Raw genomic sequence first — 13,138 nt, 5'->3', positions numbered from 1 at the left:
AGAATTTGTTGCAAATATGTCTCTTTAAATACAGATTGGCATAAGGAAAATTAGTCAGTACATTTGTGAGTCTTTTTGAAAGATTTATTATAAGAACCACTTCATAAGAGTCATTTTCAACTACACTGGATGTGCTGTCTGTTTTGATACACTAAAAAGAATCAGTTCATAAGAGTCATTTTTTTGTAGGACTTCACTGATTATTCTGTTTTGATTCACTAAAAAGAACCAGCTCATAAGAGTCATTTGTTTGTTAGACAACACTGGTTTTACATGAAGCCGAAAAGTAAGTGCAGCGTTTTCTTTTTCGTAATGTTTTCGAACCTGTGCTTGAGTGGAACATGATCCATCTGCACCACTGGTGAAGGTGCACTTTGGTCAGTGTGGATGAAATGCGAGTAAAGCATTTACATGCCAGTATAAAGTGATTCACATAGGAGTACTACACATATCTAACTGTAATTATCATAACTCTGATTACAAGCTTAATCGCAATATCATAATTCCAATATTCTGTTTACATGAGCTACAGTTTTAATCGCAGTATTGCATCAATCGCATTATATTCGCAGTATGAGGGTGCATGTAAACGTAGCCACTGATATGGGCATGAAAAATAGTGGAAAACAATTCGGCCTGAAATGGCAGTGCATCATTTTAATTTACTTCTAGGTAGTCCTCGTATTGGGCTGATACTGTGGGCCGGGGTAAATTCACGTACTTGGTATCTGTTCAAATCAGCATTCAATGTTTCTATGGAGCTAAAACGTCTAGGTTACGTATGTAACCTCCGTTCCCCGATGGAGGGAACGAGACGTTATGTCAGAGAAGCGACACTAGGGGTCTCTCTTGAGCGCCGATATTCACCTCTGAACTATGAAAAAAGGCCAATGAGAGTTGGCAACCAGTATTTGCATGTCCCGCCCCCGGACATACAGGTATTTAAGCGGCGCAAATACGGGAGTTCAGAGGAGCTGGAAATGGTCCGGCCACAACAGTGGCTCGGCTCAGCGACGTGGCAGGGGAGACACAACGTCTCATTCCCTCCATCGGGGAACGGAGGTTACATACGAAAAGTTGGTGCGGTGGTAGATCAAGCCTCGTAGAGGGGGGGGAAGCATACAGCACGGTGACCGAGGCAGCTGTAACTGCCTAAGGGAAACACGGAGTCAACTCGTGAGGGGAGAGTATCGTGGTATTACACACAGGGGGAGTCCGAACAGGAGGCCTTACCTATGGAGCACCTATACCAGTACAGGGTAGCTTGCGGTACCCGCAGTGGTTTGGGTCGGCGAGTTCCTCCGCAGAACTGCGACCCACGAGGGCTAGGGAGGAGTCAACCAGTGTCCCAAGATGGGATCTCCTGGGAACAACGGCGTACTGTTTTCCCTTGGTTAGGGGGAAAGGGCGCCAGGTGCAAGCGGTTCACCCGGTCAGATCGTCAGCGTGCTACCGAGTTCTACGGGCTCGGACCTGAGAAAACACGGGACGATACTGACTCAACTCGGAGATTATAGAATCTCGCAAAAGTGTTAGGTGTTGCCCAGCCTGGCAACAGGTGTTACCCTCTACAGATGTCTGCAAGGGTGGTGCCCCTAGCCAGTGCCCACGAGGACGCAACACTCCTGGTGGAGTGAGCTCGGACCCGCAAGGGGGGGGGCACGGCCTGGGTGTGATAAGCCAGGGAAATGGCATCGACAACCAAGTGGGTGAGTCTCTGCTTGGAGACAGTGTTCCCTTTCTGCTGTCCCCCAAAGCAGACAAAGTGCTGCTCAGAGCGTCAGTGCTCTGTGTGCGGTCCAGATAGATACGTAAAGCACGTACTGGACACAGCAGTGAAAGGGCTGGGTCTGCCTCCTCCCAGGGCAGCACTTGCAGGTTCACTACCTGATCCCTGAAGGGTGTGGTAGGAACCTTGGGCACATAGCCCGGTCGCGGTCTTAGGATCATGAAAGTGTCTGCCGGACCAAACTCCAGGCAAGTGTCGCTAACAGAGAATGCATGCAGGTCCCCGACCCTCTTGATGGAAGCGAGCGCGATCAGCAAGGCGGTCTTGAGAGAGAGGGCCCTGAGTCCAACTGAGTCAAGCGGCTCGAAGGGGGGTCTCTGGAGTCCTGTAAGGATGACCGAGAGATCCCAGGTGGGGAACAGGTTAGGCCGGGAGGGAGTCATCCTCCGGGCACCTTTTAGGAACCTGACGACTAAGTCATGCTTACCAAGAGACTTTCCGTCTACCGTGTCATGGTGGGCCGTGATAGCGACGACATACACCTTGAGGGTGGAGGGGGACAGCCTCCTCTCCAGCCTCTCCTGTAGGAACACGAGCACTGACCAAATTGCGCACTTCTGTGGGTCTTCGGCTCAGGAAGAACACCAGTCTGCGAACAGACGCCATTTTAGGGCGTAAAGATGCCTGGTCGAAGGGGCTCTGGCTTGGTTAATAGTGTCTATGACGGCCGAAGGTAGGCCGGCTAGATCTTCCGCATCCCTTCCAGGGGCCAGACGAGGAGATTCCAGAGGTCTGGGTGCGGATGCCAGAGCGTGCCCCATCCCTGAGAAAGGAGGTCCTTCCTCAGGGGAATTCGCCAGGGAGCGGCTGTCATGAGGAGCGTGAGATCCAAGAACCACGTCCGGCTGGGCCAGTAGGGGGCCACCAGAGTGACTTGCTCCTCGTACACCCTGACATTGCATAGCACCTGTGCAAGAAGGCTCACTGGGGGAAAAGCGTACTTGCGCAGCCCCTCGGGCCAGCTGTGCACCAGAGCATCTGTCCCAAGGTAGGCCTCTGTGAGGGCATACCAGAGCGGGCAGTGGGAGGTTTCCTGGGAGGCAAACAGGTCTACCTGGGCCTTGTCGAACCTGTCCCAAATCAGCTGGACCGACTGGGGGTGGAGCCTCCACTCTCCGCCGGGCAAGCTTTGTCTTGACAGCACGTCCGCTATCACATTGAGGTTGCCGGGGATGTGAGTGGCACACAGTGACTTGAGTGCTGACTCCAAAGGAGGAGACGACGGGCGAGCTGTGACATGTGGAGCGAGCGTACTCCGCCTTGGCGGTTTATGTAGGCTACTACCGTGGTGCTGTCTGTCCTGACTAGGACATGCTTGCCACGAATTAATGGAAGAAACTTCTTCAGGGCAAGAGAAACAGCCAGCAGCTCTAGGCAGTTGATGTGCGAACGCAGCGGGCCTCGGTTCCACCGTCGGGACACCTGCTGCAAGGGTACTCCTGCCCGTAGAAAGCAGAGGTCTGTCCAGGGTTTGAAGGTTTGGCGGCAGGCAGTGTTAACTTTCACGTTGTGCATGCCGCGGCGCCATGCTCGTCTCGGGACTCGAGTCTGGAGCCAGTGCTGAAGTGGTCTCATATGCATCAACCCCAGCGGCGCGGCCACCGCGGAGGATGCCATATGCCCCAGGAGCCGTTGGAAACGTTTTAAAGGGACCACGGCGCCTGGCTTGAAGGAAGCGAGGCATTTCAGCACTGACTGAGCACGCTCGTTGGAGAGACGTGCTGTCATTGAGACTGAGTCTAACTCCAAACCGAGAAAAGAGATGCTCTGGACCGGGGTGAGCTTGCCCTTCTCCCAGTTGACCTGAAACCCTAAACGGCCGAGGTGCTCGAGCACCTGGTCTCTGTGTGTGCATAGTAATTCCTGCGAGGAGGCCAGAATGAGCCAATCGTCGAGGTAGTTGAGTATGCGTATGCCAGCTCCTCGTAGCGCGGCAAGAGCCGCCTCTGCGACCTTCGTGAAGACGCGAGGGGACAGAGACAGGCCGAAGGGGAGGACTTTGTACTAATACGCCTGGCTGTCGAACACGAACCATAGGAAGGGTCGATGTCGAGGGCGAATTGAGACGTGGAAGTACGTGTCCTTCAGGTCTACCGCTGCGAACCAATCTAGATGCCGGACGCCAGAGAGAATTTGTTTCTGGGTGAGCATTTTGAACGGGAGTTTGGACAAGGTCCGATTGAAAACTCGTAGGTCCAAGATCGGTCGCACACCGCTGCCTTTCTTGGGTACAACGAAGTAAGGTCTGTAGAAACCCTTCTTCGTTTCGGTCGGAGGGACAGGCTCTATCGCGTCCTTGATTAGAAGGGAGGCGATTTCTTCGCGCAGGGAGTGGGCATGTTCGCCGTGCACTGCGGAGAAATAAACGGCCACGAAGGGGGGCGGAGACCTGGCAAACTGAATTGCGTAACCGAGTGGAATGGTCCGGTGCAGCCAGCGTGACGGGCTGGGCAGTGAAAGCCACGCCTCTAAGCTCCATGCTAGGGGCACCAAGGGGATGAGTATTTTGGAAGTACCCGGCGGGGCTTTGCAGCGGTGCAGAACAGGTAACGCGGCATCGGGAGGCACTGTAGCGTCCCGAGGCTCTGGTGCTGAGAATAAACTCAAAGCACTTACCTTGTTCCACACACCCGGCGGGGGATGGGTTCGTGACTGAGGAGGAGGTCTGATGCTGGCGTCCTCTGGACTTGTCTGAACCGGCTGGCCGGGGAACAGTAGTGGGGCTGAGGGCAGGGACACCGCGTCCAGGAAGCCGGGACTGTTGAGGCCTGAAAGCAGAGTGCCGTGAGAACGGCTTTTGTGGGCCATGTGACCAAGAGGTAAAGGAAATAGCTCTTTTATTGAGAATTTGGGTACCGCAGCCCCTGTTAGGGGGTGAGGCAAATGAAAAAATAAAAGATTCTCCTCCCGGCCCTCCACCGGGGTATGGAACGGTCTTACCACCTCCGGAGCTAACTTCTTGCACTCTGGGTCTGCTGTCTCAGAAGCGCTTGGGAGCCTTCCGGGTCCTCGAAGGGGTCCATGAGACAGGGGGCGTACGCTTCCCGCGGTTTGCTCGACGCCGGGGCTGAGAGCTGGGCCCGGGTTGGGGCGGAGCAGAAGGTCTTCTGGCCACAGAATTGACGCATTGCTGACATTCCTGGACCACCAGTGTGGCCATCGCCTGCCCGAGCGCCTGCGCTGTGACCTTCGTCGCTCTTAGGGTGAGGTCGGTCGCTGAGCGCAGTTCCTGCAGCGTGTCGGGATCAGGGCCACCCCTGTGCATGTTTCGCAGTGCCTTGGCTTGGTGGACCTGTAGGAGAGCCATGGCAAGCAGGGCGGAAGCGGCGCGTCCGGTAGCGCTGTAGGCCTTCGCGGTGAGCGAGGATGTTGCTCTACAGGACCGGGAAGGGAGTACAGGGCGACCCCGCCAGGTGGTAGCGCTTCCGGGGCATAGGTGGAGCGCAACAGCCCTATCCACCTGGGGAATCTCTGTGTACCCGTGGCGCGTTCCTCCGTCGAGGGTGGCGAGGGTGGATGAGCAAGTGGCGGTGCGACGAGTGGAGAGGGGTGCTCTCCACGAAGACGTCAGCTCATCATGCACCTCCAGGAAGAAAGGAACCGGGGGGTTGTGAGCGGCGCCCAACACCCAAGAACCAGTCGTCCAGCCGTGATGGCTGTGGGGAGGATGGAGGGTTCCAATCCAAGCCCACGCTGTTGGCTGCCCGGGAAAGCATATCGGACATCTGTGCGTTGGCCTCTTCCTGGGCGTGCAAGCCCGAAGGCGGCAGCCCAGAGGAGTCCTCAGCATCAGAGCCCACGCCCTCCGATGTCACGGCGAACTCATCTGCTTCCATCGCAAGAGGGTAGGCAGACTGGCTGTGAGGCGAGTCGCCGCCACCTCGAGCGGGGACGGGAGTCAACGAGCGTGCCGGGCGCGGGTGGTCCGAGGGGCGTACCGGCGGAGCTGCACCCGCTGCCATCCCCGAATCGCCTCCATCACCAGCCGCATCGTCCTCAATCCCGTGGGAAGAAGGAGCGTCGCGGGGGGCGGCTGGAGTGGCTTGCTTACGGTTGTAAATTTTCTGAATGAACTCCCGTATTTGCGCCGCTTAAATACCCGTATGTCCGGGGGCGGGACATGCAAATACTGGTTGCCAACTCTCATTGGCCTTTTTTCATAGTTCAGAGGTGAATAGCGGCGCTCAAGAGAGACCCCTAGTGTCGCTTCTCTGACACAACGTGGAGAGAGCGACAGAAGGGGAACAATGACTAAAGCATTTTTACCTAAAACTTGTTCATGAATTCCTGACATGTGACTTTTAACAAAAATGAAGAATTTTGCTGAATGTTTTGTTAGATTGCCTTTTTAAATGGCAGATTGTTTGTTTTGAGTTTTGACAGGTAGAATTAATTGTAAAAAAATCATATTATAGAATTACATAAACAAGCCAATTGCACATACCACATACATGCACCCACACAAAACCTCTCATATGCACCTCTACATTAAAGTTCTGTAAAAGTGATTCAGGTGTATTCACTTACTGTATGTTTACATGCTGTACGGAAGACAAGAGCTTTGTCCATTGTACACTGTTTATTTGGTTTGGCTTGTTTGCTTCTGAATTTTATTTCCGACTTGAGACGTGTGACATGTCTTAAAAATTAATGTACAAATCTAATAGTCCACAAACTGGACCAGGCTTTATGTTGTTAATCAAAGTCTGGCTATGTCAGACTTATTTTAATAGAGAGTGGCATTAGCACATGTTGCTAAGTTAACAATTTAATACTAGCACACACAAACAACACAAACACAATTACAGGGTAGAATATAATCCTTTTTGGTTTTGAATGAAAGACACAGATGAGCCAACACATTATGACCACTCACAGGTGAAGCGGACAATCTCCTAACAACGTCTGGGTAGATTAGATGGTAAGAGAACAATCAGTTCTCGTAGTCAATGTGTTGAATCAGGGTTGCCAACTCTCACGCATCTGCCGTGACACTCACGCATTCAGCCTCAATCTCACGGTGAGGCTGAATGCGTGTCACGCCAGATGCGTGAGAGTTGGCAACCCTGGTTGAATGCAGGAGAAATGGGCAGGTTTAAAGACCAGAGCGACTTTGACAAGGGCCAAATTGTTATGGCCAGACTGGGTCAGATCATCTCTGAAATGAACATTTTAATGATAGTTACGGGAGGAATGTATCAACTCCTAGTGCATTGCATCCTGCTTCGTATGGGGCTGCATAGCAGCAAACCGGTCAGAGTGTCCATGATGACCCCTGTCCACCATCGAAAGCGGCTACAATGGGCATGCAAGTGTCAGAACTTGACCTTGGAGCACTGTGCACTTTGGAAAAATTTCAAGCCGGTGGATGGAGTGTGATACTCTGGGCAATGTTCTGCTGGGAAACCCTGGGTCCAGCCATTCACGTGGACATCATTTTGACATGCCACCTACCTAAACATCGTTGCAGACCAGGTACACCCCTTCATGGCAATGGTATTCCCTGATTGCAGTGGCCTCTTTCAGCAGGATAATGCCCCTGCCACACTCCACACATTGTAGGGGAATGGTTTGAGGAACATGTTAAAGAGTTCAAGGTGTTGTCCTGGCCTCCAAATTCCCCAGATCTCAATCTGAATGAGCATCTTTGGGATGTGCAGTTAATGTCTTAGTGCCAGTTATCACAGGACACATTCAGGGGTCTTGTAGAGTCCATGCCTCGGAGGGTCGGCGCTGTTTTGGCAGCACGCAGAGGACCAACAGCATATTAGGCAGGTGGTCATAATGTTTTGGCTCATCAGTATATACAACATTTCTCTCGCCTCATCCACTATCTTGGACAATCTTTTTTCACTGAGACTTCTCTTCTCTTAAACTACTGTCTTGTAAGGCAGCGCAGAAGATTTTTGGAACAGATCTGTTTTAATTGCTTGCTGAGATGATATCATACCTGGATGAGCTCCGAGAGCTCAATGACGTTCTTTCCTGGTCCATCTGTCTCTGATAAAGCCTGCGAGCTCTTCACCACAAACTGATGAACCTTTTCAGATGTCTTTTCAAACTGCTCCACCTTCTCTCTGAGCTGCTCCATCTGAGAGACCTTCTTCGTGTGCTGTTCAGAGGCGTCAGTGAAGCGCTGAGACAGACTCTCCATCTTACCCTGCAGCAGAGCAGTGGCTGCTGCATCAGCACTCTCCGCAAACTTCTCAACCTTTGACTTCATGGCAGCAATGCTGCTCTGCCTGCTGGACATGTCCTGCTCCAGAGCCTGAGGTAAAGTGAGAGAACATTTGAACACTATAAACTAGAGTTTTAAAGGACTATTCCAAGTTCAATACAAGTTAAGCTCAATCGACAACTTTTGTGACAATGTAGATTACCACAAATCAACATTTGATTTTTCTTTAAAAAAAAATACCCTATTTTTCTTTAAAAAAAGCATAAATGGAGGTTACAGTGATGCACTTACAATGGAAGTGAATGGGGGCGGTATTTGGAGGGTTTAAAGGCAGAAATGTGATGCTTATATTTGTATATTTGTGGCTCAGTGGTTGAGGCTCTGGGTTACTGACCAGAAGGTTGGGGGTTCAAGGCCCAGCACCACCAAGATGCCACTGTTGGGCCCTTGAGCAAGGCCCTTAACCCTATCTGCTCCAGGGGTGCCGTATCATGGCTGACCCTGCACTCTGACCCCAGCTTAGCTGGGATATGTGAAAACTAATACATTTCACTGTATATATGCAAAAAAAAAACTGTGTATAATGTGTGACCAAAATAAAGGATTCTATATAAAAGCACTTCTGTTAAAACTTATTATTTGAGCTGTAAAGTTGTTTAAATCATAATTTTTACAGTCATTTTAGGGTTTTAGGGTTTGTTGACATTACATCGCCATGGCAATTTACAAATGGTAAAATTGGCTATACAGTAACTTTAATGAGAAAAGTGAGTGATTTTATCACAGTAAAATAATTTTCACACACATATTGTTTATGTCTTGTGGATATACTTTTGAAACAGTGAGTATTTTAACGTTTACAGATTGGCCCCCATTCACTTCCATTGTAAGTGCCTCAATTTTTTGCTTATTTTTTTTTTAAAGAAAAGTAGGGACAAGTCAAAAGAAATGTTTGTGGTAATCAATATTATGCTATAAATGCTGTCAATTGAGCTTAACTTGTACTGAACCCTGAATAGACCTTAGTTAGCCTACAATTGTCATCATTTACCCTCATGATATTTCAAACCTGTATATTATATACCTATATACCAAACCTATATGTTATATGGAAAACATTCTTCAACCCTTCGTATGTGTTGTATGGAAAGAAGTCATTTGTTTTCAGAGTGTCATGAGGGTGAGCTAATGATGATTCATTTATGGGATGATTCATTTGATGTCATTTAATTGTGCATTACAGCCACTGTCTGTATGCTTTTGCTGCATAGTTATTCATTGTCTTTACATTGGATAAAAGGTCAATGGGACATACTGCCTCTTTGCTGAGTGCATGTGTAATGCAGTTTGTGTCAAGTGGCAAGTGTGTTGTCTCTTTCAATCTCTCCTCCACCGACTGAATCCAGCTCATCATCTCATCCAGCCCGTCCTGCACGCTCAGAGAGCGAGTCAGTGTCACCTGCAGCTTCTCATTGCGATCACTCACTGATCGAGACAAGTTCTCATATCTCTCTGTGATGTCATCTGCAAAATAGAAACATAAACCTGATTACTTAAAAAAGATGTCTAACAGCTTTCTTGAAGTCACTATGAGTTATAGCATTTTTGCTAACTTCTGCCACACTGAATTATCTATTTTTCTGTAGTATGTTAATTCATTTTTATGACACTTGACCAAAAATAAATAAATAGTTTCTTCTATCAAGTGCCTTCTCTCGTTTATGAAATGCACCCATTGGACTACAGTCATAACAGTAGATACATAATACATATATTTAAAGAAAAAAGTGTCTTTAACTACTTTGCACTTAAGCATTTGCTACAATGTACTAATTATGTCCATACATGCTGTTGCATTGTACTTATATTTAAAGTACCTGCATTTAATTACATCTGTAGTAACACTGTTAACCTAACCCCAACCCTTACCCTAACCCCCTAAACCTGCCTGTGCCTCAACCTTAATAGCAGCAAATGTGAATCTTGCACATTAAGTACATTGTATTGAATGTATGTTAATACATGTACATAGTAGTTAAAGACACCTAATATGAAGTGGGACCAAACATGTAAAAGCAAAAAATGCTGGTCTTGTCTATAATGCTGTACATTTGAATTGTGGTAAAGCTAAAGACAATGACCTCTTTGAAAGCAATGAATTGTCTGCAGCTATCGCAAGACCTTTCGACACATGAATTATAGATATCTATAATTCCATTTTTGCTAGTTAAATGCTAATTCATAATATCAGCAATGGAATTACTGGTGAAAATGCTTATTAAAGATATCTTAAAAGTCTTGCGTTACTAGCTACAATAACAGAAAAGAGATGCTTTTTAAACAGGAGTGAATGACAGATCATTGTATTCATTGTTTTTATATATTCTGTGGTGAAATGTGAACTGGACATGTTTTTGTGAGATTCACTTGTCTTGACTCACCCACAGTCTCTTGAATCTCTTCAGTATTGGCCAGCAGGTCACCCTCTGCAGTGACCAGAGCATCAGCTGTTTTTTTCAGTGTATCCACTGCAACCTGTCGGGCTGTTGTCTGACCCTGAAGACTCTGGAAGAGAACAAAGTTTAATAGGATTGACTTTTTTTATAATATCTGAGAGTGCAGTCAATAGTCTGATCATCACAAAAGCACAGCATCAATCTATATCTCAATACGACACGACACTGATGTTGAAACAAGGTTATTGTGTTTACAATAAGATCATGTACAAGGTCAGATGACTGTCTTAAAATATGTCTATATGAAGAACGATAATGAAACATGAATACATGTTCTCTCTTCTAAACCAAAAGTGCTCAAGAGTGCATCATGGGAGATGTAATCTATTCAAGGGTAAATTACATTGTCTGCTTCTGTTTTCTCATTCGCAAGCCAAACTAGCTCCAATATGCCACAAGCAGATCTGATTAAATCTGTGCGGAGTTATTTGTGTCTTGAACACAGCATGTTTTAAGGCCTATAAATAGATGTTATTTGAAATTGAGTGAGAACGCTGTATATGGAGAGTGCGCAGTGTGTGAAAGTTATAAAAAGAGTGTGTTTGAAAACAGCACTTGACCTCCTTAAAGGTGCAGTTAATCATTTTATCCTCACTGAAAAAGTCCTATAGAAATGTATTGTAATTTTGCATTATATGTAGGAAATCATTACTCACATAAGATGACAACTCCAGTCATATCAGTAACCTTATAAAAGCTGTTTTATTCTACATGGAGAGGGTCCATACATGGGGGCGGCCATGTTAGAATCACATGACCAGCTGAATACTACTCACTTAATCTCAGTAAATGTCCTGTTATTTGACACTTTCATTAATTGATTAAAGTAATCATGACAGACTGTGAATATGAAATGTCTACAACGACATCTGAAACTGAAAACTATTGATTTTAAACAATGCTACATCCAAACCGCTAGGTGACAGTGTACGTCCAAGATGACACAAACAAAAAAGGTATTGAGTGCACCTTTATAGACCCCAATTAAATGGCTTGACGGGTTTAGTTTTCTTTCCTGTTTTGGCATATTTTCAGTTGAAACTGGAAGTTGGGGACGGGACATAACAAATGCCTTGTCACTTTTTTGTAATTAGCCATAGCCTTTAGTTTTCATCACAGTTGTGGACCATGATTTGCTAGAGTACAAGTTTCCTGTTGCTAGTCAGAAGCAGGTGGTACAACATTTTTATATACCCCTGCAAACAAGATGAGCCATCAATATTTTTGGTACGTTCTCCCGGACGAGTGACGGGTAAATCTGCTTAAAGTTTATTTTGTTTACTTTTAGGATTACAGTAGCATACATTGCCTCAAAGCAAACACATATGGACTAAAAGCCACAAAACATCAGTTCTGATTTAATGATGATGCATGTGTCATGCCTTGGTCTCCTCCAGCTGTCTCTGTAATGTCTGTGGCTCTCCAGCGATGGGTTCAGACTGCTGTCTTCTTGACTCTTCTTCAGAATCATTGAGCCACTTCACCAGAGCTCCACTGGCATCTTCATACTTCCTGTACTTGTCCACCACGTCTCTGAGGTTGTTTCCAAGCTGATTGCACTGAAAAATACAACAAGTTCAGACAACCTCAAACCTTAAATGTACAGTCAATTAAAATATTAAAAATTAAAACATTTTTAAAAAACAACATTGCATCATCATTGAGACTAATGAGGACGTAAAACATTAATGGTTGGGAAAATGTGCTTAAGTGTCATGAAAATCATGTCTTTATTTCATGTATATTAATGGTCCTAAAAATAGGCATTAGGAACTTTAAGAACTGCATAATTCAGCTGAACATGAATCAGAAACATGTCTAGACAAATGCTGCCATCTGTTGGTTGGAATCAGTAAGTGCTTCATTTCTCGTCTTTCCAAAATATTATTTCTCAATGATAATTCAAATGAATAAAAAAAAAAAACATACAGATACACAGGAGAATTTTGCAAAAAAAATTGTCCAGATACAATTAAATCGGGATAATTAAAAGCAGCCCAAGACTACTTTATGATATTTTAACACATTGATGCATGATATCCACAGTGGACGGATTTTTAAAAGAATATTTGTATCCACTTAGGGCACAACATCATGCGAACCACTTTGACCCATTCTCGTAATTCTACTGTATGGGCTTTATTTTAAGTGTATAAGTGTTAAGCGCAGTGCAATGCCTTAACTAATAAGTGTAATGTCAATGGGCATGGCCATAAAAATTTGGTATTTTCGTGTAAGCGTGCGCTAACAAGGCACAAGTGGGTTTGGCAAAATCGCCCGCGCAAGGCACTAATCGTGTCATTAGAGGTTCTTCTCCAGGACCGTCTCCGTCCTATTACACAGTCCACTGTCAAGCACCAGTGACATAATCAAAGACAGCACATTCATAAGAAGTTGGCAGTGTAAATGGACTGTATGCACTGAATTGGAAGAATAAAATCTGGATTTACATATTCAGTGTCCTTGTTAAATGGGACACATTCCTTTTTATATGCATGGATAGGTTCCGTTAATTCATTTACTGAAACACGAAAATATTAAACAAAAAATATTTCTACATTGAATTTACACTTCAAACGAAATGAAAATCGAATCAAAATAACGAAATGGTTAAAAAGCATACCAAATCCAAACATTTTACTCTCTCCTTCTTCC

The 13,138-nt window shown here is 46.3% G+C and overlaps 1 protein-coding gene across 1 annotated transcript in view; it reads right to left on the bottom strand.

The window, feature by feature from the left end:
- Positions 1 to 13,138, bottom strand: part of dst (dystonin) — a 273,043-nt gene that overhangs the window by 103,736 nt on the left and 156,169 nt on the right. The window contains exons 43-46 of the mRNA XM_052150432.1: positions 11,866 to 12,042; positions 10,409 to 10,532; positions 9,283 to 9,491; positions 7,740 to 8,057 (exon numbers count right to left, since the gene is read on the bottom strand). Of these exons, the coding sequence (XP_052006392.1) occupies positions 7,740 to 8,057; positions 9,283 to 9,491; positions 10,409 to 10,532; positions 11,866 to 12,042 (828 nt within the window). The remainder of the gene's footprint in view (positions 1 to 7,739; positions 8,058 to 9,282; positions 9,492 to 10,408; positions 10,533 to 11,865; positions 12,043 to 13,138) is intronic.

Source organism: Xyrauchen texanus, chromosome 20, assembly GCF_025860055.1.
Source record: "Xyrauchen texanus isolate HMW12.3.18 chromosome 20, RBS_HiC_50CHRs, whole genome shotgun sequence".
In the NCBI taxonomy this organism is placed as follows: domain Eukaryota; kingdom Metazoa; phylum Chordata; class Actinopteri; order Cypriniformes; family Catostomidae; genus Xyrauchen; species Xyrauchen texanus.
Note: the sequence above shows the minus strand (reverse complement) of the source record. Positions and strands in the feature narration are given on the sequence as shown.